The sequence below is a fragment of the Vanellus vanellus genome (genome assembly GCF_965231255.1).
Source record: "Vanellus vanellus genome assembly, chromosome: 24".
Lineage (NCBI taxonomy): Eukaryota > Metazoa > Chordata > Aves > Charadriiformes > Charadriidae > Vanellus > Vanellus vanellus.
Window position 1 is genome coordinate 5,154,604 of NC_138929.1, and position 26,458 is coordinate 5,181,061.

The 26,458-nt window shown below is 58.6% G+C and overlaps 3 protein-coding genes across 3 annotated transcripts; all 3 read right to left on the bottom strand.

Moving 5' to 3' along the window:
• Nucleotides 1-317: 317 nt before the first annotated feature.
• Nucleotides 318-12,710, bottom strand: LOC309681198 (alpha-2-macroglobulin-like protein 1; the record flags this gene model as incomplete). Its single annotated transcript, XM_082495037.1, has 22 exons — nucleotides 318-759; nucleotides 1,202-1,323; nucleotides 1,615-1,744; nucleotides 1,821-2,165; nucleotides 2,502-2,717; nucleotides 3,310-3,537; nucleotides 4,039-4,188; nucleotides 4,813-4,958; nucleotides 5,042-5,099; nucleotides 5,422-5,655; nucleotides 6,290-6,454; nucleotides 6,561-6,670; nucleotides 7,490-7,601; nucleotides 8,039-8,150; nucleotides 8,252-8,336; nucleotides 8,457-8,610; nucleotides 9,475-9,495; nucleotides 10,098-10,150; nucleotides 10,260-10,422; nucleotides 10,882-11,071; nucleotides 11,517-11,591; nucleotides 12,706-12,710. The coding sequence occupies 22 exons, from the start codon at nucleotides 12,708-12,710 to the stop codon at nucleotides 742-744; spliced, it is 2,892 nt and encodes a 963-aa protein (XP_082351163.1). The 3' UTR covers nucleotides 318-741.
• A 548-nt stretch (nucleotides 12,711-13,258) lies between these two features.
• On the bottom strand, nucleotides 13,259-18,234 carry LOC309681199 (1-acyl-sn-glycerol-3-phosphate acyltransferase alpha-like; the record flags this gene model as incomplete). The annotated part of the gene is made up of 6 exons (XM_082495038.1): nucleotides 13,259-13,500; nucleotides 13,692-13,764; nucleotides 13,995-14,090; nucleotides 14,230-14,405; nucleotides 14,701-14,834; nucleotides 18,047-18,234. The coding sequence occupies 6 exons, from the start codon at nucleotides 18,232-18,234 to the stop codon at nucleotides 13,259-13,261; spliced, it is 909 nt and encodes a 302-aa protein (XP_082351164.1).
• Nucleotides 18,235-21,243: 3,009 nt separating this feature from the next.
• Nucleotides 21,244-25,467, bottom strand: PRR29 (proline rich 29; the record flags this gene model as incomplete). Its single annotated transcript, XM_082495039.1, has 6 exons — nucleotides 21,244-21,266; nucleotides 21,599-21,669; nucleotides 21,802-21,977; nucleotides 22,841-22,956; nucleotides 24,815-24,938; nucleotides 25,399-25,467. The coding sequence occupies 6 exons, from the start codon at nucleotides 25,465-25,467 to the stop codon at nucleotides 21,244-21,246; spliced, it is 579 nt and encodes a 192-aa protein (XP_082351165.1).
• Between the last annotated feature and the right edge of the window lie 991 nt (nucleotides 25,468-26,458).

The window sequence follows — 26,458 nt, forward strand, 5'->3', positions numbered from 1 at the left end:
CTGGTGACTTCGGAGCAGGAGCCAGAGTGCGTCGTCCCCCGGCCCCTCTGGACCAGGCACCACTGACCCCACATCATGCTGTTTCTTCTGCTGCCGTGGTGCCCGTGCAATGAGTGCTCTCTCTGCTTTGGTCTCAGTTTTTTATTCAGCAAAGTGACGGCACGGCCCCTCTCACCCATCATTAAGGGGGACAGGAGTGCTGAGCTCCTAATGCAAAGTCTGTTTTGGGACACAGAGCTGGCTTTGGTCAGGGATGGTGGGAAAGAGCCTGAAGAAAGGGAGCTTTCTTGCAAGAAAAACATTTTGACACTTCCACTTGCATTTTTCTTTATTTTTAACGGGAGGAGGGCTGTGCTCGGGACAGCTCTGAGCATCCTCTCCCTGCCCAGCCATCGGTTTTGCACTGTCGTCCCAAGGCTTTTTGTCAGCCCGGGCTCAGCTCACCTGCCCTGGTCCCCTCTCCGAGGGATGGCACTGGCAGCAGCTCAAGGGGAACCACGACTCCAGGGTGGGCAGCAAAGCGGCTGCTCCCCGGGCAGCCCCCGACCCGCTTGGCACGGCAGGGCTGCTGGGGAGCGGGGCTGCGTTTCGGAGTCCTCATCTCAACCACGTCGCTGCAGGCTTGTGCCGGGTCAGGCGAAGGGGACCAAAGGGATAGGAAGAGACACTGCCAGCCCTCGAGACCATGGCTGGTGGACAGGGCGAGGAGCAGAGGGACAACCAGGCAGCTGCAATTTCCCTTCACATCAGTTTCGGAGGCTTTAAAACCAGGAATACAGCGTGTATGAGACCAGGATCAGAGTCAGCCTGCCCTTCTCTGTCCCTGAAATGCTCCCCTTCCCCAACACACACCCTCCTGGATCCCGTCCCCACCAGCAACCGATGGGCTCTGACACGCTCAGGGCCACCAGGGCCAAGCTGGTCCTTGAAACAGCTCCATGCATGGTGTGATGAGGGGAGCAAACCAAACATCGCACAGTCAGCGGCCTCAAATCTACCAATCTCACCCCAAAAAGGAAGGGAAGGCACCATCCCACCGATGGTAGCTAAGCATGGGCACACTCTCCCAGCACCTGCAGGCACCATCCAGCCTGGCTGAGGGATGGGGAGATGCTCTGCGCTGCTCCGGGGGTGACTGCTTTGGGTGCAGCTCTGCTCCCAGCGAGAGGATGGTGCAAGCCCACCGCCTCGCTCTGCTCACCTGCACCCTCAGGAGTTTTGTCTCGGTGTCCGTGCGCCCTTGGGCTGGCACCACGGGCATCTGGGTGCCGCAGAGCTTTTTGGTGGACAGGGCCTTGGCGATGACGGTGACGTTCACCTCCCCTGCGGAGGCAGATGGGGGACGTCGCTGTGACACTGCCTCGGGGGCTGGGTCCAGCTCAGAGCCATCCCGGGGAGCCAGGGAAGGAGGAGGGTGCAATGGGTGCAGTGGGACTGGGAAACGGAGGGAAGAGACCGGAGAGTGGAGAAGGGAAAGGGGAGGGAGGGGAGAAGAGAGGGAGCTGGGAGGGGGGTGAAAGGATCAGAAAAGCAGTGAGAAAGAGGAGTTTTGCAAGGAGTCTCACCACCGGGGTCACCTCCCCCCTCCCCAGCACTTTGCCATCCCCTCAGTACCCGCACTGGTGGCTCGAACGCTCCACTGGAAGGTCCTCTCTTCATCCGCACAGACACAGCCTCTGTACGCACTCTGGTCCATGTCCACCAACACGTCCAGCTCTGCTGACTCCACCAGTGTCACCTGGACCTGCCAGACCACAGCCACGGCTCCATCGGCCCCCACCGGACCCCAGACCCAGGGCCCCCTCCCCAGCCCCACTCACCCGCAGGCACTGCCGCAGGTAGTTGAAGACGGTGGCCACGAGGGTGAAGGCTTCATGGCGGACCACAGCGTAGGGCAGTGCCAGCTCCACGAAGAAGGGCTTGAAGGCCGTGAGGGTGGTGGCAGGGGCCATCCCCAAGCCCAATGGGGACGTGCAGAACATCCCAGCTCCCCACTCGGTGATAGCATCGGGCACCGTCACTGCCACCTCTGTGGAGCCCTCCTCCCTGCAGGGCAGTAGAAGATGGACAGATCTCGCAGGCTGCGTCTGATGGGCAGAACCAGCAGAAGGAGCATGCCAACCTCCTTCCTCTAGGTCCTGGGGACCATCGGTGGCCATCACATGCTTGGGGATGGGCAGAGGTACCATCAGCGCCCTTATCTCTTATGGCATCCCCTGCCTGCAGGACTCAGCCTGACCCGATCTCTCCAAGGGTCTGTCCAAGGGAAGGGGCTGGACATGTCTCAGTGTCACTCCTGGGTACATGGACACTGAACCCAAGGTCTGGGTTCTGCACCCAGAGGTGAAGCTGATGCAATAAGGGCAGTCCCCTGGCTTGAGGTCTGCTGGGACTCCGTACTCACCCCACAGGGACCAGCTCCCACAGCCACATCCCCAAGAAATCCATCTGCGTCCCCGTGTCCTGCACGACACCACCCGCCTGTTTATCCTCCTCCAGACCTGCTTCTGCAAACAGGGGCGCAACTTGAACGTGCTGCCAGGAAGGACGGAAGGAGGCAGGACGTCCCCCCCGCCCCGTCCTTCTGCAACCACCATGATGGCTGTTACAGGCCCTCTCCACTCGCCTGGGAAGTATGAAGGGTATCGTCCTTTGTGGAACTGGATGCGTGCTGCGCAGCCCAGCAGAGTGTTGGTGACAATTTGCAAATCTGCATTCTGAAAAGTGACACGTGAGAGAGAATAGCACGGTGCTGACGGGCGGAAATACCGAAACGCTCTTCCATCCCTCTCTGAAGCAAGGAATCGACCTGCGCTTAAAGCCCCGTGGCAGAACAGAGCCCCCGAAGGTCAGGACCCCCTCCCGCGTCGCAAAGGGAGTGCAGGAGAGGAATATCTGTGCCAGGGGAAGCTGCTGCACCAGGGACAGGTGGGAAAGGTCTGGTGGATCCTCTCTGCCCACTCCATTCCCAAAGAGCCCCGACCCCTGTGTTTGCTGCTGGTGGGAGACACACACCCCAAAAAAAAAGCAAAGGAATGCCAGGCCAGTCTATGCTCTTTACTCCAAGCCCAGATTTGTGATGGGAAGGGCAGTTTCCCGTGAAATGACGCTGTTCCGGGACTGACGGACACATTTCACGTGTCTGTCCCAGGCTGGCGAAGCGAGGGGCAGGGCATGTTATTTGGGCGATGTGAGAGCATGGTTCGCGAGCGCAGATGTGGGCTGGGTGAGGGACTGGGTGCCCTCAGCAGCCTGAGTATTCCTTCGTGGGAGGAAGAGGAGCGTGAGGGAGCGCTGGAGGGGTCGTACCTGAACCAGGCTGTCGGGGTCGGGCTGGATGTCAGACACCGGTACCTCCCTGCGCCCCAGACTGTGGCGGCAGTTTGCCCAGCTATTCCCTGGCCCATCATAACAGTTAATGGGTGGAAGACCTGCTGGCACGTCTAGGAACCTGTTTATCTGGCAGCGAGGTGAATCATATTCTTCAACTTCAAAAGGATATCTGTCTTCGGAAAACATCGGGAATAAGCTAAAGACCTAAACCAAACACATGAGCTTCAGATGAGGAAGACATGAAACGCTCCTGGCCCAGCTCCAACCCCTCGTGCCCCTTGGCATCACTCTGTAGCTTCTGCACTTCCCCGGGGCATGGCAGTGATGCCGCCCTGCTGCCAGCCCCAGCCCCTCCGCTGGGACCTGTCACCACCCCATCTCTCTTCTCCCCAAGAGCAGGGGATGCTCCTCACCGCCCGCACCCTGTTTGCAAGATTTCCACCCCAGGAAGCACTGCAGAGCACTTCTGCGGCTCAGCCCCATCCCAGTCAGCTATGCACCATCTCCCTTGCAAAGCCCCAAAGTCCATGGGTGGTGGCAGGAGCTCGTGGGAGGCTCCCGGCACTCATCCTACAGGGGCAGCTTCCCCAAAGTCCCTACTGTCTTCCCCTAACGTGGATAACCATGGAAGGAAACTGCTGTCTCCATGCCCCAGCAGCAAGCCCAGTCCAGTCCAGCCCAGGACTGAGGTTACTCCAGACTCACCGTGCTGGGCTTGAGCTTGCCCTTGGGGCTGGAGGATCGTTTGCGTTGATCCACAGCGTAGACGGCGCATAGTGACCCCGGGGCAGCCTGCAGCTTCAGGTGGAGCTGTGAGCCCACCAGAGCCCTCTGCTCTGAGAAGGACAGATTCACCTGGAGAGGAGAAGCCATTAGGTTAGGGGAGAGGGGAGCTGGTCCCAGGAAGGACCTCTGTACCGCAGCCTGACACCAAATGCCAGCAGAGGATAGAATCATAGAATGGTTTAGGTTGGAAGGGACCTTGAAGATCATCCAGTTCCACCCCCCTGCCCTGGGCAGGGACACTTGCCACCAGCCCAGGTTGCTCCAAGCCCCATCCAACCTGGCCTTGAACACCTCCAGGGATGGGGCAGCCACAGCTTCTCTGGGCAACTTGCACCAGGGGCTCACCGCCCTCACAGCCAAGAATTTCTTCCTAATATCTCATCTAAATCTCCCCTCTTCCGGTTTGAAGCCATTCCCCCTCATCCTATCACTCCATGCCCTTGGATAAAGTCCCTCCCCAGCTCTCCGGTAGGCCTCCTTTAGGACGGAGAGTGAAGACTGCATTCAAAGCCAGGAGATGATTTGCAGCAGCAACAGGAATGGGAGAGGAAGGAAAACCCTCCCCGAAAGGAGAGTTGGGACCAGCCAGTTGCAGAGCATGAGGAAAGGCTCTGCTGAAGAGCGAGGCTCAGTGCCCACATCTCCCCACCAAGCCCAACAGCAACTCCCCTGCTTCCGGCAGCCTCCACTCACCTTGTTGGGGAAGCACTTGGCCACGTTGAGCTTGATGCTGTCAGCCACCATCTCGCCGTTGGGCAGCACCACGTAGCCCAGCACCTTGGCCATGGGCGCCAACTCGGGGCCGATGGGCAGCTCCAGGGAGAAGGAACCTCTTAGCCCTGGGCCGTGGGAAGGGAGGGGAGATGAGGACCAGGCATGAGGAGCAGAGCCCTGCACAGTCTGTCCATGCTTCCGGACCTACCAGCCTCTGCGGACACCTCTTTTCTGAGGACGGTGGTAATGGTCCCCTTGGCCAGGACCTGCAGAGGAGGAGATGGGAACAACGACACCAATGCCGAGCAGGGAACTGGCATGAGCAGATGTGAGGGGAAGCTGTGAAGGACACTCAGGGAGAGACTATTAGAGATGCATCCTGCAAGAGGGATGGAAATGGTGCCCCAAGAGCTGACAGCTCCAGGGTCCATCTCTGAGTCCTGAACCCAAGAGCACCCTCCCAGGGCCAGCTGGAAATGGCTTCTGCTGGAGGGGAAGGTTTAACCCCATGCCCCAGACAGCCTCATTCTCCTCCCTTGAGCTCTGCCCTTCATGCAGTCTCCCGTATCTCCCCAGGTGAAGGCTCACCAGGAAGACCGCATCCAGGCTCTGCAGCTTCATGTCCATGGCCTTCTCATCAAACACGTAATCCACCCAGAGCTTCTGGGGCTGGCCGCAGGGCAGCTTCTTTTCCACCCTGCGGAGCTTCAGAAAACTTTTGCTGCCCAAAGAGATGCGATAAAGGTAGTGATGGACACTGTGGTAATTGTAATACTTCTCGCCTTCATGCTCCGAGGCTGGAGAGTCATCCTTGAGCTCACCCTGAGGGGTGGAAATTGAGGGTCTCAATGGCAAAGATCAGCTCAGCAGCAGAGCACAGTAGGGGTGGAAAGTGACTCTGCGTGTGCTTTGCTGTGACATCCCTGCAGGATCATGCCAAGAAACGCAATCCAGCTGCGCTCAGCACCAAAAAATAGTGCTGTGTGCCATCATGGGACTTGTCCAAAGGACGCTCAAAGGGGTAGCCAGCAGATGGCAAGATGCAGACACAGCTAAGCAGCACGTGTCGGGCAGAGAGTAGGATCTGAAAAAGCATCCTACAACCATCTGATCTCGTGCTCAGATGGTGAAGGTAGAAAGGATCCTGAAATTCGGCAGCGAATTATGAAAACGGCAAGGCAGGGATAAGGAATTAGAGGAAGACCTCGCAGAACACATCAAAAGTGAGCGTAGCCCCTTTTCCCAGCGCAGGAGGAGCATGAAGGGTGCCGGGGTCCGTAGGGTCCGACAGGCAATCAAGGGCTGAACAGGGCTAATAGACATGTGGAGCTCTTTAGCAGAGGATGCTGTGGGTGCAAAAAGACCGAGTGGGGGTCAAGGGGAGACTGGAAGGTTTTGTGTAAGGAAACCTCCGTGAACTGTACTAAATGCAAGGCGCAGGACACGGGTCGCTTACGTGCAGGAGGACCTCATTGTTCCAACCAGAGGTGTCCAGCTCAAAGGAGGCTCTGCCTGACCCATCCGTGAGCAAAGTTTTGCTTTGTGATTCTCCTCCAGTGTGAACTACAAGCAAGAAATCCTTCTCCTTCATGGCAGAGCTGTTGGTCCCCTTCAGCAGCATCTGCAGCGGGAGGGAAGGAGGGATGCTCTGGGCTGGGCTGCGGCCGTGGGGCAGAGGGCAGGGGTGGGATAGGAGGGTTGGGGGTCAGAGGTCCCCCCCCCTTTACCGTCCCAGTGTAGGGGATCCCAGGACTGTAGTACTTCTCCGCGTTTTCAAAGGTGATTGTGGCCGTTTCATTCACAAAGGTACAGCTTTTGTTGGCTGTACGCCACAGCCCTGTGGAGAGGAGGGGGATATGAGAGAGGCGGTCAGCAGTTTGTCCTGGTGATTCCCCCCCCCCAGCCAGGGCAGCCGGGTCCCCTGCCTGCTCTCCCGTCCCCCTCCCTGTCCAGTGCTACCAGACCATACTGGTGCGTAGACCCAGTCTGGAGGTAACGGGGCACATTTGCACGGCGCAAAACCGCAATTGTTGGGCAACAAACACCAAAAAAAAAAAAAAAAAATGGTCCTCAGGTGTGACAGGAGCTGTAGTGTGAGCAGGACCGCGCTCAGCCAAGAGCTGTCTGCTACCAAAATACCCAGCTTTACCCCAAAATCCCCCTTTTAATGATGGCAAGCAAATAGGAGAGGCCAAGGATCTGCCACTTGCAGCTGGGCTGGGCTGAAATTGGGTTTTTTACGTGACCCTAAGGATGAGTCTAACAACACCCCCCCCCAGGCAGATAGTGACTGTAAGTAGATTCAAGGTTAGAAAGACCCAACAAGAAAACCACAATCCCCCTGGTAGCTACTGAGGCACTAATGAAGCGCACTGACTAGTCTCAGAGTATCAGAGAGTGGGGAAGGAGAGGTGGAGGATGGAGGGATGGAAGGGGAAGAAGCTCCTGATCGGCCTCCAGGACCTAAGGGATTGCTCCAGCAGTCAGGAGTAGAGAAAGAGTGACACCAAAGCAAGTAAGGGCACAGAGCGGCTGGTGCTTGTGAATGGGAAGGACAGAGACCCTGAAGACACCCCAGCGGAACAGTTGTGCCACATCCTCCAGGTGCCACCACCCCAGGACATCACTGGGTGGCTGTCGGCAGGGCTGTGCTCACCGGTCCCCTCCTCCTGCAGCGATGCGTAGGCGTAGAGCCGAATACTGTAGAAGTTGGACAGGCTGAAGGAAGCCAGCGGCACCTCGGTAGAGAAGCAGCCGTTCCTCCCTGTCTGAAGGAGAGAGTCACATGTGTTAGCAGCAACCCTGCAGCCAGGCCCTTGAGTGTCATCTGCTGTCACCCTTGGCCGTCATCTGCTGTCACCCCTGGCCTCCCGCTCACCCCGCTGCCGTTGCCTCCCTCCATCCTGTCCTGCAACCCTTGGATCCTGCAAACTTGCCCCTCCAGTGGTTGGTACCATGCTCTACCACACAGCTGGCTGTCCCATTCCTGCCCATCCTGGCCCAAGGACCACCCCAAGAGTCCCTGCTCTGCTCCTCTGCCCTCTTTGGGATGCCTTTGGATTTGCAGCACTTTCACAGGAGACCTGGCTCACCTGGCGATGCTCAAATGATGCACCCAGCTATCACCAGCCCAAGCACCCCAAGGTGGGGAAACATTTCCAGGGCTACCACCCATGTGCCTTCATCGCCCTCCTGCTGCCCTCACCTGGCCCCTCAACTCAGCACAGATCCTCATAGGTTCCTTCAGGAAAAAATGTTTTTGGGACTGGCACAGCCTGGCCTCAGCCCTTCCCCGGAAAGTTTTCCCAGATGGGTACCTGTCAGGAGGAAGCGGGAAGGGGAGCAGATGGGGCAGCTGCTGGGGGAGCATCACCCCAGGAGCAACCAGCCTTTCTGCTGGGGCTACTCTCCAACTCACCGCCCGCAAACATCCAGCGGGATCTTCTCATCCTCCGCCATCACGATGCGGGGCAGCCGGATCAGCACTTCAAAGTGGGGCAGCCCTGGGGGAAAACCAGCGGAGAATGGGATTGTGCCCATTTCTTCCTTCGGGAGTTTCTTGCCATCCCATGTGATGGCATCCCAAACACCCCGTGTGGAGCCCAGCCTTCGTCCCCGCGCACCATTGCCCTTCACGCTGAAGTAGTGTCTCTTTCTCTCCACCTCGATGACGTATGTGCCCAGGGCCGTCTCTGCAGCCAGCGGGAGGGACAGGTCCACGATGCCCTGCCGCAGGCTCACCTCCCGCCATTCCGCCACGCGGTTCCCGCTGGGATCCTGCACACCAGGACATGGCTTTAATGGCTTTAAACTGAAAGAGGGCAGGTTCAGATTGAACATTAGGAAGAAGTTTTCCACTGTGAGGGTGGTGAGGCACTGGAACATGTTGCCCAGAGAGGTTGTTGAGGCCCCATCCCTGGAGGTGTTCAAGGCCAGGCTGGATGGGGCCTTGGGCAACCTGGTCTAGTGGGAGATGTCCCTGTCTATGGCAGGGGGGTTGGAACTCGATGATCTTCAAGGTCCTTTCCAACCTAAACCATTCCATGATTCTATGATTCGATGACATGCGGTGTCAGCCCTCACTTGCGGGGCTGCAGATGGGGCACATGGTGGTGGTGGTGGTGGTGGGTTGACAACCTCAAGGACTCAAGTCACCCTGCACAGCCTCACAAAAAGTGGACGTTTTCCCTTGCCATCCTGCTCAGAGCAACCCTGAGGAAATCACCTCTCCAGAAGGAAAAATCCCCTCCCAGGGGCTGTATTAGCCAAGATCCAACTTGGGGGTGCTCCAGCAGGGACTGGGAGCTTAATGGGTTCTCCAGTTTGGGTCAAAGCCTCTGTGGCTATAGCCACTGCCATCTTCATCCGTGTAACCTGCCCCTTAGCAGCATCTCCCCAGAGGACCCCCATCTTGCTGGCAGATGGCAAGCTGACCCCCAGTGGGCTGGAAATGCGGACAAGGAGTCCAAGCCCTTCTCCTCTCTCCTTGTATCTTCTCTCAGCACTCACAGAGGGGTTGTCCCTGTCCCTTCTCCTTGTCCCCAGGACAAGGATGACCCCTTGCTCCCACACACACACAAGTGCCGGGGCACTTTGCTCCTCCGGGGGACACTGGCAGGCTGGCGTGGGGTGACAACTCACCTGCACGGCCACCAAGGGAAGCTGCGAAGAAAGAGAGAGGAAGGATTTAGCAGGACCAAAGTGCAGAGGGCTGAGGTTGTAGCTGAGCCTGTGGGATCTGGCTTGGCCCCTGCAGAAGTGGTGGCTGGGCTTGGGAGGGCGGCTCGGAGCCACTGTCATCGCCCGTCTCCCGCTGACCACCTCCACAGCCATCGCAGTGCCTTTTCCCAGCGGCGGGGAGCGCACAGCGAGGCTGCGTTGTGCAAACGGCGTCATTAGCTGTGCCGTTGTGCCCGCCCCCACCACGCGGCAGCGGGAGTCTGAAACCGGCGGGCGTTATCACGGGGCGTAAAAGCTACGCGAGAGAGAAGACGGGCAAAGGGACGGTGCAAAGGGAATAACGTGTCTCCTGTGCCGGTGCCAAAAGCGAGGGGCTGCACCCCGGGCACGCAGGCTGGGAGCACTGGGAATTGCTGCCTATGTCCCCCATCCCTCGTCCCGGCGGTGTTTGGGGGATTCCCTCCCCACACCCGTCTTCTCCACGCTCGTGGGGGCATCAAAGGCTGTGCCACTGCTGCCGAGGCCGATCGTCTTGGGAAGACGGGGATCCTCCGCAACCCCCTCGCGCCCCGACCCCATCTCACCTCCCTGTTGCTGGGAATGAAGTGTTGATCCAAACGGACAATTCGGAACTTCACTGGAGAGAGCAAAGGCAGGAGCAGGAGTGAGCTCCAAGGCCCGGGACCCACACATGGAGGTCCCATGCCAAGAGCCTGCAAGCTCTTCCAGCAGCTCCTGCCCCTCACCAGTTTGTCCAGGCTTGTAGACATCCTTGTCTGTCTGCACCAAGGTCTCCAGCTCTAGGGCTTTCACCAATACTTTCTTCTGCTTGGAGACCTGCAGGGAACCTCCCTGGATGGAGACGTGAAGATGCGCAACCTCATAGCTCCCTGGAGGAGGGGTAGATATCTGCCCCTAGGAAAACAGCAGAAATAGAATCATAGAATGGTTTAGGTCGGAAGGGACCTTGAAGATCATTGAGTTCCACCCCCTTGCCGTGGGCAGGGACACCTCCCACCAGACCAGGTTGCTCAAGGCCCCATCCAGCCTGGCCTCGAACACCTCCAGGGATGGAGGTGCAAAGCCTTTATGTTGGATGTCAGTGAGTCATCATACCTGTCCCCCATTGTCACCACCCCATTGCCCCATGAAGGCATCAGGAAACAAGTGTGAATGGGAAGATGATGCAGATACAACCTATAAGGTCTCTGTACATGCCCCATGTCCCTCCACTCTTCAGCTCACTCATTGCCCATGCAGGGTGGACCTCATGTCACCTCCCAGTTCTCCCAGCCTAGCTCTGGCAATGGGTAGGTGATGGATACCCCTTCCCGAGGTCCGCAGCTTCACCATGGGGCAGTGACTCACGTTGGAGAAGCGGGGCCAGTTCAGCTGGAGGATATCGCTGCCCTGCGCCTCCAGGGTGACGTTGGGGATGCCGTGGCTGCTCGCAAGGTGGAAGGTCACCCGCACGGGCTCATCCAGGTCCATGAGGTGGACGTGCACTATGCCCGTGTATGGGTAGTAGAGCACGGAGGGAAAGAGCACCACGTAGTGCCTGGGAGAGGGGACACCTCGCTAGAGGAGGAGAGCAGGGACCCCCCACCAAATCCCAGTGCTCCCCTCCACTCTGGACTCTCAAGGTGGGGGGCACTTGGGTTTCTTCCAGCCCTGGATGCTCTCTGCAGGGCTATGCCACCCAGCCTTCCCATCTGCCTAGAGAGGGTGACCAGTGCAGACTGGACTGGAGCCCCCTTTGCCTAAACATCTCAGGGTCGATCCGCAGAGGGAGGAAAGGCTCTGCTCTTGTGTGGAAGGTTGCACCTACACCAAAGCAGCCCAGAGATGCCAACCCTCGGTGCAAAGTCCTTTACGGGGACAGCACACCACCCTGAGCAGTCCCACCCTTACCAGCAACCACAGTCACGGCAAGGATTGTCACACCAATTGAAGCCAACCACCATCCCACCAGGCATGGACAGGCAGACACAGAGAGGGCTTACGGCTTTGCAGATGCTCCAGCTGTGAGGTACAGGATGCAAAGCAGCAGGCAAGGCAGGGCAGCTGCAGACCCCATGCTTGGGGGACCACGTGGAAGCACGAGGTGGTCCCAAAGCCCTTGTGCTGGGTCTTCTTCCTCTCCTCAAGCTTTCACCTCCCCGCTGGCAGCGAGCGAAAACCAGCGAGGTCTCTGGCTGGGACCCGGCCATCCGGGTAGGACAATATTTAACCACCCGACCCAAGCTTTGCTGGGTTCAAGGCTCTGAGCAGCCAATCCGCACCCATAGTGGTGGGCACGTGGTGGGCACCAAGCCAGCTCAGAGTTGACAGACTAAGCCACATGTAGGGAGCCCTGGCGGGAGGGAAGGGAATAAAGGAGCTTTCCAGGAAATTAGATCCTTCACATGCACACTGCCCTTGACCACTTCCATGTGACAGTTCCCAATCTGGTGACTCATGGGAAGTCTCTTTTCTGTTGTTAGTATTTTTGCCCAGTGGTATCCATCTATGTCAGTGATTTCCATGGTTTTGCAGAATTTCCTCCAGAATGAGACAGCCGCTCTTGGGAGCTGGAACGATGCCGAACTGGAGTGCTGCGCCCTTGTTTGGCCACGGTTGGCACATCTTATTTGAGGATGGGAGGTGAAGCCTGCCCACCCTGCTCCCAGCACTGGGGACAGCGACGCACTGAGCTTCTCCCTGCCCTACTGTTACCCCAGGGTGGCTGGGACAGGAGCTGCTGGGCTGGGAAGGAGCCAGCAGATGCCCAAAGCCCAGCCTGGCTGCAGGGAACAGGCCAGGGGAGACGGTAGTTAGTGGATAAATCTGGAAGCCATGGGGAGTTTCCTCCTGCTCCAGGTGGACCTAATCCAGGTACCCTTGCCCTCTGAGGTTTCTGGGCTTTCTTGGTGCTCCTCCTGTGCACTTAGTGCTCATCCCTGTGGCAGGGAGAAGTCCACCCTGGTGTAACTCTCACCCTACCACATGCTCCTCACGCCGTCCAGCGCGGTACCCCATGGAGAAGCCGTAGTGTCCGTGGGGATGCTCTTCATGGAGTAATCCGAGCATCCCACATGTCCATAAGGAGATGGATCCCCCTCCCCACACTCCCCTCAGCACCCAAGGCTCAGGCAGGACACCATACACACACACACATTACCAGGTATGGACCCTTTAATCTTGCACCCTCACCTCATCGTTGAGCATCGAGGATGCCCTTCCCATGTGGCGGTATCCCCTGTACTTTCTGCCCCCCCTCCAGCCACACGCTGCGCTCTGGACCCCTCCCCAAGAGGTAGCTGCATCTGACCAGCATCACCAGCTTGCAGGAGCCTCTGGAAGAAGGAACCCAGCAAGCCCATGGGTGAACCCCGCTGCGGGTCACGCCGTCAGGGGTGGAAAACGGCGCAGTGAACGCCCAGCCCAACCTGGTCCCTCTGTCCCCTCACCCTGAGCACGGGCAGGAGCCACCCTGCCAGGCAGACTGGGCTTGCTACCTGGGGCCAAACGCAGCGCCAGGTTTGGGGGGGAGACAGGCAACACTCCGGGGAGGGGACATGCAGTCGTAGCAAGGGGTTTCTGGGGGCACCTTGTCCTCATTTCAAGGTTCTGCCCAATCCCCCATCCCTCTGCTTCCCCTTGCACCTTGCCAAGGCGGTGGCAGGTCTGGAGGACATATCTGCAGGGGATGGGGTGGCCCAGCCTCTGGCTGTGCCACCTCCCTTATGTCCCCAAGGGTTTCTGCCTAACTTCTGGTGCTGGTTGTGTCCTCCTCATGCTCCAGGCTGCCTGTCCCCCTGCCAGCACCGGCCCCAGCACAGCGCAGGAACGGAGGCTGCTCAGCACACTGGTCCCCAAAGTGATTCGTAGACATCTCAGCGAGGGCATCAGCCATGGCCTGGCGGACAGTCTCTGTCAGTTCAGGGACATCCTTTGGGCTCAGGCCCCGAGTTTCAACCTTGGGGAGGATCCGGATGGTGCACGTCCCTGGAGAGAGAAAGGAAAGGTCAGGGATGCTGTTAGATGAACCCACCAGGAATCAGGTCTTCCTACCAGCATCTTCCACCGCCAGCTGCCTCCTCACACCCCAGTGTACCACAAAGAGACCTCCAAGCCCTACGTGCTTCATCCCCACCACCAGCCCTGCCTTCCAGCAACGGGGCTTCTCCATCACTTACCAGAGGTGAATTTCTTATCCTTGGAGCTGAAGAAGTCCCAGTACGGGGAGATCACGATGGGGAAAATGGGAACCTAGAGGAGATGGGGGGTCAGGGGTGTCCTCCATAAAGACCCCCTCCCCGGTTGGGACCTCAGCTCCTGCTGTGCCCCAGGCTTCAGCAGGGCTTCGTCTCCTCCCTGGGTCCTGCACATCAGGGTGCTCATCCCTGGGGACTGCAGACCCCAAAAGACCCTAATGTCCCCCATCCTGCTGCCCCAGGGTGCATGCCCACCCCACTCCATCGAGGGAAGGATGGCCTCACCTGAGCCTGCACGGCCAAGTGGAAAGCCCCACGCTTGAAAGGCAACATGGATTTGTCCTGGTTCCTGGTGCCTTCAGGGAAAACCAACACCCGGAGCTACGCGGGACAAGGAGAGACATGAGCATGGACCCCGACCAGAGCACCCTGGGACCTGCTATGTCAGTTGTCCCCACACACCCCCTTGCCCCTTCGGTGTTTGCTCCCCGACTCCCCCCCTGCTGCCAGCCCCCCTCACGTTTTCACGCCGCATGATCCTGGCCGTCTGGGAGATGACCGTGATTGCATCTTCTCTTTTGTGGCGGTCGATGAAGATGATGCCGCTGAGCCAGCAGGCCCACCCCACCGTGCCCATGTACATGAGCTCCTTCTTGGCGATGGGCACACAGCGGTCAGGAATGACCTCCACCATGCCTGGAGGATGGATGGGAGAGGAAAGGATCCGTCCCTGCCCAATGGCACCCAGAACCAACCAGCCCTGAGGCTGTAGTGACCTGGTGTCCTCTTCCATTGTCCCAGCCCTCTCTCTGCAGCACACCCATAGCCCTGAGCTCCTGCCCCACCAGCTCTTCTGGCCTGTGCCTACCACACTGCCCTGTACAAATCCTGGTGCTGGTGTTGCTGGGAACCTCCAAGGTAAGCCTGCTCCACCCCTGCAGCACCCCAAAGGCTGCAGATGAGCCCTCCCCTACACCTCCCTTGCACGTACCCATGAGGTCAAGGGAAGCTTGGTGGTTGCAAACTATCACATAGGGCTCCTTGACGTTCAGACGCTCAGAGCCCCACACCTGCATCTTGATGCCATAGAAGTGTTTGAGGGGCAGGATCGCAGCGCGCAGGAGCCTAGGGCAGAGGAACACACGTGGGGAGCAGATCCACACAGAGGGGAGCTGCTTGATCTTTTCCAGCCCTTCACAATCACTCGGGGAAGCAAAGCGCAGGATCGGCCAGGCTACATCTGGTCTACATGAGCAAATAGCGTGTTCCAAGGTGGATCTGCGTTCAGTCTCGGCGATGCTTTGCTTTTCTAAGCACGTTTGTAGCCTGCGAAGCTCAGAGCAAACCTTGTAACCACCTGTCCTGGTTTGAGGTAAAACAGGACCAATTTTGTTCAGTAACTTCGCTTCTTAGCTGGGCCTCCTCTAACTACTGACATGAGCGGCGTATTGCGCAGACGCCGTTCGCTCTCAGAGTGATCAGACCCACGTCTGTAGCTGATGCCCCGGCACGGGGTGGGAGAGGCTCTGCTTATACGTATTGCTGTAACCCCCCGGGGCACAGCTCTGTTATGTGCCCCGTTGGAGCGGCGGCGGCGGAAAAGCGCAGAGGGGTCCCACCTGCGGGGAGGAGCGGACAGGACGGGTGACCCAAACCTGACCAACGGGGTGTTCCATCCCCTCTGCCTCATGCTCAGTGTAAAAGCTGAGGGATCAAAGGGTCGGCGCTCTTCCTTCAACGGCCGCGTCCGAGGAGGACTCTTCGTCTGCCTGTGATCCCCATCCTGAATGCAGGTCTGGAATCCAGTCTGTCATTAGGTCCAGCCTGGGACTGCCCCAGTGCCAGCCGGTGTCGTGACTGTCATCTCAGGAGCTTGATCCATTTTTGTATATATTTCACTATTTCTTTTTATATTATTATTAATATTTCATTAAAGTAGTGCAGTTCCTTCTAAACTCATAAGTCTCTTTTTCCTCCTCTGCCTCTCACTTTGATGAGGGGTAGAGGGGAGCATCTGTCGGTCCTGTCTGGGGTCCCCCAAGTCCCCAGTAGCCGATTTGGCCTAAACCACGATACCACCCTCAAGGTGAGACCAGCTGCTGTCTCAGTAGTAGAAAGTCTGCATTGAAGCCGCTGATGAAGAAGAGCAACCAGCACAAGCTGGTGAGAGAAGGGGAAGAAAAAAAAAAAAACCCAAAACCCAAACCCCAGGCTTTTTGATGTCCAGGGATGGTGGGAAAACAAGAAGAGAAGCAATGGGATGTCTGCCTCCAGCCAAGGTGCAAATCATCCCGTCCCAATGAGGACAACTGCCTCTGGCCAGGTGAGCCTCAACCAGAGGCTCCCCCATGTGCACAGCTGGACCTGTGCGTGCGGGCTGGAAAGCAGACCCCGGGCTCGCAGCCTGCCCTGCAAATACCTAAAGCCAGAGGAGCTGGGTCACAGCCGAGAGGTGCTGAGCTGTAGGTGGATGAGCCCTGAAAATGGACATGCAGAGGAAGAGTCTTGAGGCAGACAGATCTAAAGGGATGCAGATGTCTCCAGGGATTGTCCCTGCAGACCAACCAACGGGCAGGGCTGCAGGCACCAAGCTTTGCACTGCAGGTGGAGGGGGAAGAGAGAGGAGGGAAGGGAAAACCAACTCAGCTTCATTCATTAGAGGAAATCACAAAGAAGAACTTCACTGGAGCTGCGGTGCCGGGAAGAGATGGAGGTTCCATGCGCGTGAATGGAAGGGAGAACAAGGAAAAGCAGTGTCACCATCCAGGGAGGGTTGGACAGGAAGGGTGACATTAGGATGGCGGTGCTGAAAAAGGGTGATGCTCAGTATGAGAATGACGAGAGGAATGGAGGGAGGATAGAGCAACAGGGATTGCATCACCCACAGTGGACATGAAAAGCTGGTATGCTTTCAGTGTTGAAACGAGGCACTCGCAAACCCACAGCGTGAAGAGCACCCATGCCAAGGTCCACACATCTGGCAGCCGTTGGTCCCAGGGACCCCACAGGGGACAGGGCAGGGGACAGGGCTGTCAGAGAAAGCTCAGCACCAGGGAGGGATGAGGAGAAATTTGGGTGGAGAGAGTAGAGACAGGCACAGAGGGAGAAGGCGGCATGATGCTTGGAGGGTCCATTGTATCAGAAGACCACCCAACCCTTGGGAGACACAGGCTCAGAGATCCCTGTGTCTGCAGAGAAGCAAAGCACTTGTGGCAGTGCCCCAAAGCCAGGACTAATGACAGGAACGTGCTCCAAGCCTGAGGCTTTGGGATTTGGAGGCTGAGGAGGAGACGGAACCAGGCGTGCTGCTGGGGCAGAGGATGGTTGCGAGGTGTCGGTGGGATGAGATAAGGCAGCGTGAGTCACCACTGCATCACACCGGGTATTTCCACTAAGCCGGAAGCGTTTGCAGCAGCTCTCGGAGCAGCTCCGGACGTGTGTGCGTGTGCACAGCCTTTCTGCACAGAAAGGACGAGGGAGAGAGGCTACACAATGGCCTGATAACATCAAACCTCTGACCACACTCCTGCCGAGGGCCCAAAATCCATCAGCACAAATACCCGATGGCTCGAGCTCGGCAAACACCACAGGCTCAGACATTTTTCCCTCTGACATAATTATATCCCTTCTGGTATGCTATCATGCCCAGGAATCCAGTAACAAGATTGCAACACCCTTGAAAGCACCCAGACCTTCCTCTCGTGTTGCACAGCGATGTTATCTCGGCTGCCGCCACCCCTGAGCACAGCTGACAGCACCAGCACGCGACTCGCCGGGGCACGACTGCGCCATGCCCGACAGATGGTAGCACCAAAACATCCCAAAGTCCCTCTGCCAAAGCGCGGTCCCCGGGGCTCCGGCTGAGCGAGACCTGATGGCAGTGCCAGGGAGACTGCAATGGGTGTGCATTCACATCCTGCTTATGATTGTACCTCCAACCTTTGCCAAAACCCCCCGTCGCCCACCCAACTGGTGACCCCAGCGTTGCAATGGCCAAGAATGATCCCTTTTATGCTACTCCATCCTCCAGAGACTGCTAGTCCCAACCCAGCTTGCCACCTCCATCCTGGCATAACCCTCCCTGGGCATGGCCAGCACCTCTTCACCACACCACAAGATGCAGATGCACCCTTCATTACCACATGGACGTGACCACAGCCCTCGCTGTGGCCCCAGGGCTCAACCACCACCTGTGGGTATGCCCAGGGTGGGAGAGAGCATGTGTCCACAAGACCACCTCCTGAATGTCCACAAGACCACCTCCTGATGAAGTTCCTCCATCACAACCAAGCCCCAGCCATCTCCACATCAGAAGCACATCCCCAGGCCATACTCACTTCATGTTCTCCACAGAGCGTCCCCGAAGAGCCGCGAAGGGGGACAGGAGGGTGGCCATGGCCACGATCCAGCAGTTGAAGAAGGCCACCTTGCAGAAGTAGTGGAAGGTGGCATTGTACCGGTAAAGCAGCAGGGCTGCCAAGGGGAGGAGGAGCAGCAACCCATGGAGCAGGACCACCTCTATCATGCTGCCCCGGCAGGAGGGTGCTGGGGACCTCAGCCCGTGTCCCCTGGAGCGGGACGAGTGGAGCAGGGGATGCTGAGGAGTGTGGCAGGTGACTCAGGTGTATCAGCAGAGAAACACGTGGGTGTCTGGGGCAGGTCCAGGGGAAGGTGATGTGTGTATCTCACCCTGTTGAGGATGGACTGGCTCAGACGGGAGGCAGGCTACCTCACCGAGGGTGGAGAGTGGTGGTGAGTCAACGCCGGGGACCCTGGGTCACCCAAGGTGTCACTGCTGATAAGTGCCCTCCTGGGCTGATAGAAACCGTTGCAGTGCCTTCAACTTGATGCAATCAGAGCTATTGCCCACAAAAGTGTCCATGCTCTGGGCACCTCTCCTGGCCACAGGGACACACACCCCGCAGGAAAGGGGGATCTCAGCTGGTAGGGACAGCAGGAGCTAATTCTGGTCCATGCCCATCACCCCAGCAAGCCTTGGTGCAATTCCCTGGTGGCATCGTGGCTAATCCCCAAACCTCACCCTGCAGAGTACTGGATTATCGGAAGTATCTCCCCACTTCCAAGATCTGCAGCAGGCACTCGCTGCCAGGGCTCCCCGTCTCCCTTCTCCCCCCAGTTTGGGCTGCAGGAGCCCCTCTGCCCTTCCCCTCTCAAGGACCAGCATCTGGTACAAAGGTCCAGGTGATGCCACTGGGGTCTGAGCCCTGCCACCTCCTGGCTCCCACCCTGAGCGGGAGGAGATGCCAGCCCTCGCCCCAGTTGGCAGCCAGGGGCTGCATTGCGTTAGGTGTTTACATAGGCGTAATTAACACACACAGGGCTGTAATTAGCCTCTCCTTCCGCTCTGTTGCTTTTGCGCTGGGCACACAGGATCCAAGCCAACTCCAGGATGCCCTGCAGAAACTTGCTGTTAAAAAGCAAGTGCTTGTCATTGCAGAGAGAACTCTGGCCTGGTCTCAGCCACCAGCAGCATCTCCCATCCCGGCTGTTCTGCATCCCAGGTCCTGCCAGGGACATCCGCACGCTGCTGCCCAGACCCAGTGATTCATCTCTGACCCTTGGGGCAGGAGCCTGCGAGCAGAGAGCTCCACTCGTGCCTTCCCATAACAACCCCACCAAGGCTCTGGGGCAAACAGTCCCGTCGTACCACACCGGGGAGAGGCGTCACATCACCTGGGTCAACCCCAGCAGCCCTGTCCCTCATCTAACACAACCTACTCCCAGCAAAACCACTCTGCATCTCCCCTGCTCCATTCTCCTCTGTGCCCATGGCAGCTCTCTCCACCCACACCTTCTCCCTGTCCCTGCTGATGTGGGCGCAAGTATATGCCGTTGAGCTCCTGCTGTGTGATGCCCTCCATGCTGCCAGTTGAAGGGTGCCCCAGTTCAACCAGTGTGACCCAGAGAAGGCTCCAGGGGTTACTTCCACCATGGGTGTTGCAATCCCCATTGCTTCATCTTCCCATTCCTCTCATTATTCTCATATTCAAGCTAAGATTGGGCCGTGTCTTGAGCCCACCCTTCCTGTCCACCCCATCCCCAGGTGACTCCTCTCCTCTTCCTTCCCTCTTTGTCTATACAGAAGTGGAAATCTTTGTGCACCAACCTGGTTGCCCACCAAACTCAGCTCAGCTTCTGGATGGTCTCCTCCCCTTCTGCTCTTGCTGCTCTGCCCAGCCAGTCTCGCAACCTCTCGGGGTGCTCCCAGCTGGAGATGTGCCTTCATGCCACAATCCAACGCGATTCTTTTGCTCCATATTGAGGAGCTGCTTCTCCAGCTTCAGCAGGAGCCAGGCTGAGCTTTGCTGCAGGGACAGATCTGCCTGTGCCAGAGCACCACTCAGTCCTGGGCTTGAGGAGGATGGGGGAACCCCGAAGAAAGACCAAGCAGTCCTCATACCCAATGGGGGCAGAAAGGGATGCAACCACCTGCACACCATCTTTCTGCATGCTCTGAGCTCCAGGTGGCCACCAGCTCTGAAGTCTCCTGTGAGGAGCTCTGCTTTTAAGGCAAAGCCTCCTGACAACTGCCCTGTAAGCCCACCAGTGTCAGAGCAGGGCCGTCACCCCTAAGTGGGGTTGGGGAGATAGCAGAGGCAGGGGACAGCTTCCAGCACCCAAAAACGCATCTGTCCCCACTTCCCAATGAACAGAGGGGACACCAAATCCTGGGGAACTCCATGATCACCCCTTTTCATCCTGCTGCCCCAAACACATCCCCACCAGAAGCAAGCTCCGGGCCAGATCCAGCTCTCCCCATGACTGGGCTCAGCCAGGAGCATCCCACTCTCCTTCCCAGCACCAACCATCAGCAGCTCCCCCTATTGCCCCAAAACCCTCATCAGGCACTGATGTACCCCCCCCACACACCAGGTACAAGAGCCTCACGTTTCCCCCCCCCCCCCCCCCTCGCCCCCACAGCTCGGAGGGAGCCCTGCACTCAGGCACAAAGCCAGCAGTCTGGGTAATTACAGATGCTTAATTAGTGACAGCAGGGCGCTTTCTTAACAAAGCAAATTAATTACAGGCAATGTGCTGCATTGAGATCTGAAGGCACTAATGAAGACCAGGACCACCTGGGTTGGCATCACCCACACACACACACCCCCCATCCCCTCCCCACTGGGACATGGCGCAGCTCGTGCCGCAGAGTCCTCATGGCTTGGCAGAGACACGTTGTCCAGCTGGTATTGGGATGTCACCACTAACCTGCTGGGGATGAGCCCTCTGCAGAGGATGGAGATAAAGCATGTCCCTGTTTGGGGGTTAACGCTGTCACCTGGGGTTTGGTGACAGGCATCGTGACACCCCCTGCCTTGGGGTGGCTCGCGGGGAGGAAGCCAATGTGCCCAGCAAAGTGCATTTTGCTAGGCACGTTGTCTTCCTCCCCGCAAGCCACCCCAAAATGAGATGTATCATGGAGCACCCATGCTCAGAACCTGCAGGATCTGCTGGGGTCAAGGGCTGGGACGTGCAGGAGAAACTATCTTGGGAAGCGCGGAGCTCACAGCCTCTACTCCACTACATCGTAGTATTCTACAGAGAGAAAAGGGGAGCTGGAGGATGTGCAACGGCCACCTCAAGGATCCAATGGATGGGTGGAGGGAGTGGTGTGAGCTCAGCCTTTGACCAGGGGCTGCCCGGTTGAGGGTAAGATGTCCCTCTTTGAGGGTAAGATGTCCCTCATTGAGGGACATGGGGAAAACAGAGAGAAAAGGGGTGTTGGCGGATATGCAATGGCCACCTCCAGGATCTGATGGATGGAGGGAGTGGGGAGGGCTCAGCCTTTGACTGGGGGCTGCCCGGTTGAGGCTTGCTTGATGGCAAGATGTCCTTCATTGAGGGACATGGGGAGAACGTGTCCTTACCCGATGCTGGTGGGACGTTGGCTCCCACCGTCCCCGTGGCACTGGGGGGTGGAGGAGGAGGGACCACACTGCTGGAGAGGAACAAGGACAGGAGTAAACACCAGCCTGGCATTGCCCCTTGTATCCCAGCTTGGGCTGGAAGTCCCATTAAACTAGGGGCCCCAGGGACGCGCATGCAGCCCCACAGCGCCCTCGTTACTCACACCTCCCCATCCTCAGCTAACGAGCTCGTGCCCAGGTACCGCACGGCTGCCGGTCCCTGATCCCGTGCTGGGACTGGCCATGCCAGGAGGGGAGTGGGACTGGGGTAGGGGATGTAGTGATGGTGGAACACCACAGCCTCCTCTTCCTCTCCGGTCTGCAAAGGTACCGCCATCGCCTGCGGGGAGAAACAAAAGGCAGTGCTGTCCCTTTCAGCAGCCATCTCCCTGGGGCACCACTCCCCAAAACACCAGCAAGAGAGTTCCCACGGAGCTGCTCTTGGCTGCGATGCCGTCGGCACGGCACGGCTCTGCCAGGGTCCGGCTGGGTGGGCTCAAACCCACACAAAGCCCCGTGGTGAGCCAGCATGGGAACACGGCTGCTGGGGACATGGGGAGGTGGCAGCCCCGCAGCCGGGACCTCGAAACGCTGCTGGGAAGAGCCCGTTTTATCCAGACGCTTGGATGTGACAGGCAGGGTCCAGTCTCGGGTGAACTTGGGTGGGCAGTATGGGAGGGGACGTGGCTGGAGACACCAGCTGGAAGCGAGCAAAGCAGCTGCCTGCAGCCCAGCTCTCGCCCCCGCCGAGAAAGCAGCATTGGTTTCCCCCCACGGAGATGAAATGTTTAATATGATTTGGGTTCGAGATGGACTTTTAAATGAAAGCCCTCGCAGAGCCGTTTTGCCTAATGAATAGTGCTCGGCCTCGCTGCTCGGCCGCAGCACGCAGGGAGGGTCCTGGCTCTTCCCAGCTAGGCTGTATCGCCTCCAAGCAGCCTGGGATGCGATCTGTGCTGGCAGAGCTGGGGGTCAAACCAGCACAAAGAGCCCCAAAACCTCGAGGGGCTACAGAGCCTGGACTGAGATGGGCTGAGACCACCCAGCTTCTGCGCCCGGAGGGGTCCCACACCGTGCCAAAGCAGGACACGGGCATCCTGCTGTCCTGAGAAGCTCTGGAAAGGTCCCTTTGCCCACCTCTTTGGTCCTTTTGGTCCTTTGGTCCTACAGTCCCTTTGGCCATCCAGCATCCCTGACCCTTACCTGGGCAGCAGCCGGGGATGGCCCGAACCCAAAGGACGTCAGTGCCGACATAGCCAGGCTGTTCATCACCACCTGGTGCATTTGGGAGTTTTGAATCATCATCAACTTGATTAAATCTGCCAGAGAGTAAGGGGCTCTGCGTCAGAGAGAGATCAGAGCAAGGGCACGAGAAGCATGGCCATGGGATGAATGCCTGGGATGGGATGGGGCGGCACCAAGGCTTGTCCCTGTGCCCAAGTGGTGGGAGCTAAGCCAGACTCCCCACCCCCCACCCAGTTTGGAAGGCCCATGTGGCATTTAAAAATTATTTTGCTTGGATAAAGCTTTAAAATAGCCATATTCCAGCCTTTTCTTATTTGCAAATGTGATTAAACATCTGGTCTGGCTTGCTGAAGGCTGCTCACAAAAGGTGATTAGTGGTGCTGGAGGCATCAGACTTTCCGCCCATTCGGAGGAGAATTGCTGTGATCCTGGCAGCGCTCAGCGGCTTGGCAAGCCTCTGCCTTGGCACCCGGCGGCAGAGCCGGTGTCCTCGGGGTGGCACGGCGTGGGGACCACACCAGGGTCGGCTCCGCTTCGCACCACGTTGTGCACGGGGTGGCTCAGAAACCCTCCCGAGGAGGCAGGAGCTGGGGCTGGACCCATCTCCATTCCCAGGAGCAAGAACCTACGGAGCTGGGTCCAGCAGAGGAGCAGGCTGGGGATGCTCTGTGCCTCTCCAGCCCCTGCCTGGCTCCACAGGAGGCGCTGGGACCCGGAGTGGCCGTGCACGTACAGGTCAGCATCCCAGTGCCCTTGGCTGGATGCCCGATGCGCGGGGCGGCCGCTGAGGGTAATCCGGCTGCAGGGGAAGCGCGGCGACTGGCTCTGCATCCCCATCAAAACATCCCCGTTTGCCGCAGGCATGACGTTCCCCTGCAAAATGCCTGCTGGAGGGGCTGCCTCCCAAATCCTGCTGCCTTCATGTACCAGACCTGTGAGCCCCCTTTAGATGGAACCCTGGGAAAAAGGGGGTTTGGGCATCCCCGTATCCCACACGCTGGATCCCAAAGTGCTTTCACGGCTGCAGGGATGGGTTCCCGTGAGGCAGCGGACCCTCCAGCGAGGAGCGTTACAGCACCATGCGGGAGGTGGCCGGAGCTGGAGCCGGGAGGAGGGAGCGGGCCAGCAGCCAGGCATTGAACCGGGGTGAGGGGGAGAAAGCACGCGAAGGGCTGGCGGCTCTTAATGGATCCCACCCGTCCCACTGGGAAAGGCAGCCAACCCCCACCGCAGGGCTGCGAGGGGCCGGGCTGGGGTCTCCGTTTTCTTCCCACGCCGATTTTGAGCGTGCCTTTTCCTCCCTGTGTTTTTAAAGACGGCTTAACCTCCCCCCCCACACCCCGTCCCTCAACGCCACACGGCTTCGCCCACGGTGTGACCCGGGAACCAGAAGCTCCCCTGTCTCTGCTGTCTGCTCCCCCAGCAGGGATTTCCAGATCCTGGGTGGCACAAGGTTGGGTGAAATCCTTACAGGCAGTCGGTCTTTGCTCCTGCCTGCGCGTCCCACGGGCTCTGGGGCTGGCGTGGGTCCCACTCCAGTCCCACCCAGGAGCCCGTATCACCCTGGCTTTCCCTGGTGATGCTCCCTATGCCCACATGGAATGCACTTTTGGAGAATGAAGTGAGGTGGATTAAAAAAAAAAAACAAAACAAAAACAAAACTAAACCCAGCCCCAAAACCATTCCCTGGGAGCATCCCAGGGTGGTCAAGGCCAGCCTAGACTTCAAGTTTGCTAAAACCACCAAAAAATGCACCCCGTGGGGCAAAGCAGCCATGAAAGCACAGCGTGACTGACCCTGCGGGGCTGCGGAGGGTGGGCACAGCCCCCCCTGCCTGCCCCTCATCCTGCAAAGGCTGGGGGAAAAAAAAAAAAAGAAGATGAAGTTAAGCTGGTTTTAACGCTGACCTCTACGACATCTACCGTCACGCACCTTCCCGGACGTCTGGGGGTCTGGCGGGGGGAACCAGGGCAGCCGCCATCCCGGGAAGCTGCTGGAGGATCATCACGGGCTGTTGGGATACCGGCACGGCCCCCCCAGATCTCCCAGGTCGGAGCTGAAAGGCAGGAGGGGGAAGGAAAACCCCAGGGATGTCCCACTCTTGCTTTAATGTAGTGCCCTGTCAGCGGGGCAGCCGGGGGGGGGGGAGAAGGCAGAGGGGCAGGGGGGAGAGCAGCGCTGGTCCCGGGAGGCTGGGAGCCTCGGAGAAGGGGGTTGGCTTGCACCAATCCCCGTCTTTCCAGGGGTGCAGCCCCACCAGCCTGGATGAATCGCGTGCCCGGCAAGTCCCAACCCCCGAGGACGCGTCTCCGTGCAGTGGTGGCCTCCCCGGGGTCTGCAGGGAGCAGGGGAGCATTTCGCAAAGAGCAGCTTTGCTGCCCCAGATCCTGGTGCCCACCCGAAACCCCGACCCCAGCCCCTCTCTCCTCCCACCCCATCCCATTTTCCCCACACTACCCTCGGTGAGCCCTGACTATCCCCTAAATCCAGAGACGGAGCTGCGCTCCGGGGCTTACCCCGTGCGGGATGACGTAGGTCCCCACTGGGGTGTCCCCCCAGACCCCATGGGGTGCCCCCACCTCCATGGCTGGGGCAGGCGTGTGGGCGATGGGGCAAGCGGGGCTGCTGCAGGCGGCCGGGCTCGTTGCTATAGCTGCTGGGACTAAACAAACCACAAACCCTTCCCCGGAGGTTTGGCTGGCGGAGGAACGTCCCCGGGCTGGTTTTCCCTGCGGTGTATCCCCAGGATAACCCCCCCCCGCTGCAATAGGCTGTGGGGCAGGGATGGCTTGTGCCCCCCTGATGGCGTTTCTGACCCTGCAGGACAACCTTCCCCGCGGGGAAGTGAGCTGGGAACAAGGGGCTGCAGGTTTTTCCAAGCCCTGCTACTGGTCCCAGTAGCCGGGGAGGTCTGATCCCAGTGCTGGGGTTGCTCAGCCCCACGGGCATCTCACAGCTTGTGGCTTTGGGAGCTTTGCTAAAATCCCAGGTCCCAGCACCCTGTGGTGTCTTCAGGTCCCGTCCGTCATGGCTGGTGGGAGATGAGTCCGCTCCTGCCCCGTGCTCGTGCTCTCGGTGCCTCTGTTTCCCAGTCTCGGGGGCTGCAGGAGATATTTGGGGATACCGAGCCCAAACACAGCCACCCCAGGACAGAGCAAAGGTCGCTCAGTTGGGGAATAGAGGGAAAACCTGCGATGACAGCTCCTGGGCTTCTCCTGGGCTTTGGCAATCTCCATCTGTGGGACATCCCAAGCCAGAGGTGATCCCATCTTTAACAGCCTTTTCTTTCCAGTTTAGGGCTGTTGCCTTGCGTTGGCTTCGAGCCTGATGCCGGGTCGCCTCCCCGGGGCAGAAGACAAAGAAATGGGAAAATAAGGATGGGGCAGGGGCTGGCGGGATGTGCTTTCCCATCGGAGCGGCTCGCTCCTTGCCACGCTGCCTCTTTGATTGGGTCTTATTGAAAGGTCCTTTCAAGCGCTGGCAGAAAGCACTGGGAGGCAGCTGCAGCGCATCCCCGCAGGGCTGAGCCGTGTCATCGGTGCCTGGGGGCAGAACCGGGATGTTGGAGCAAACCTG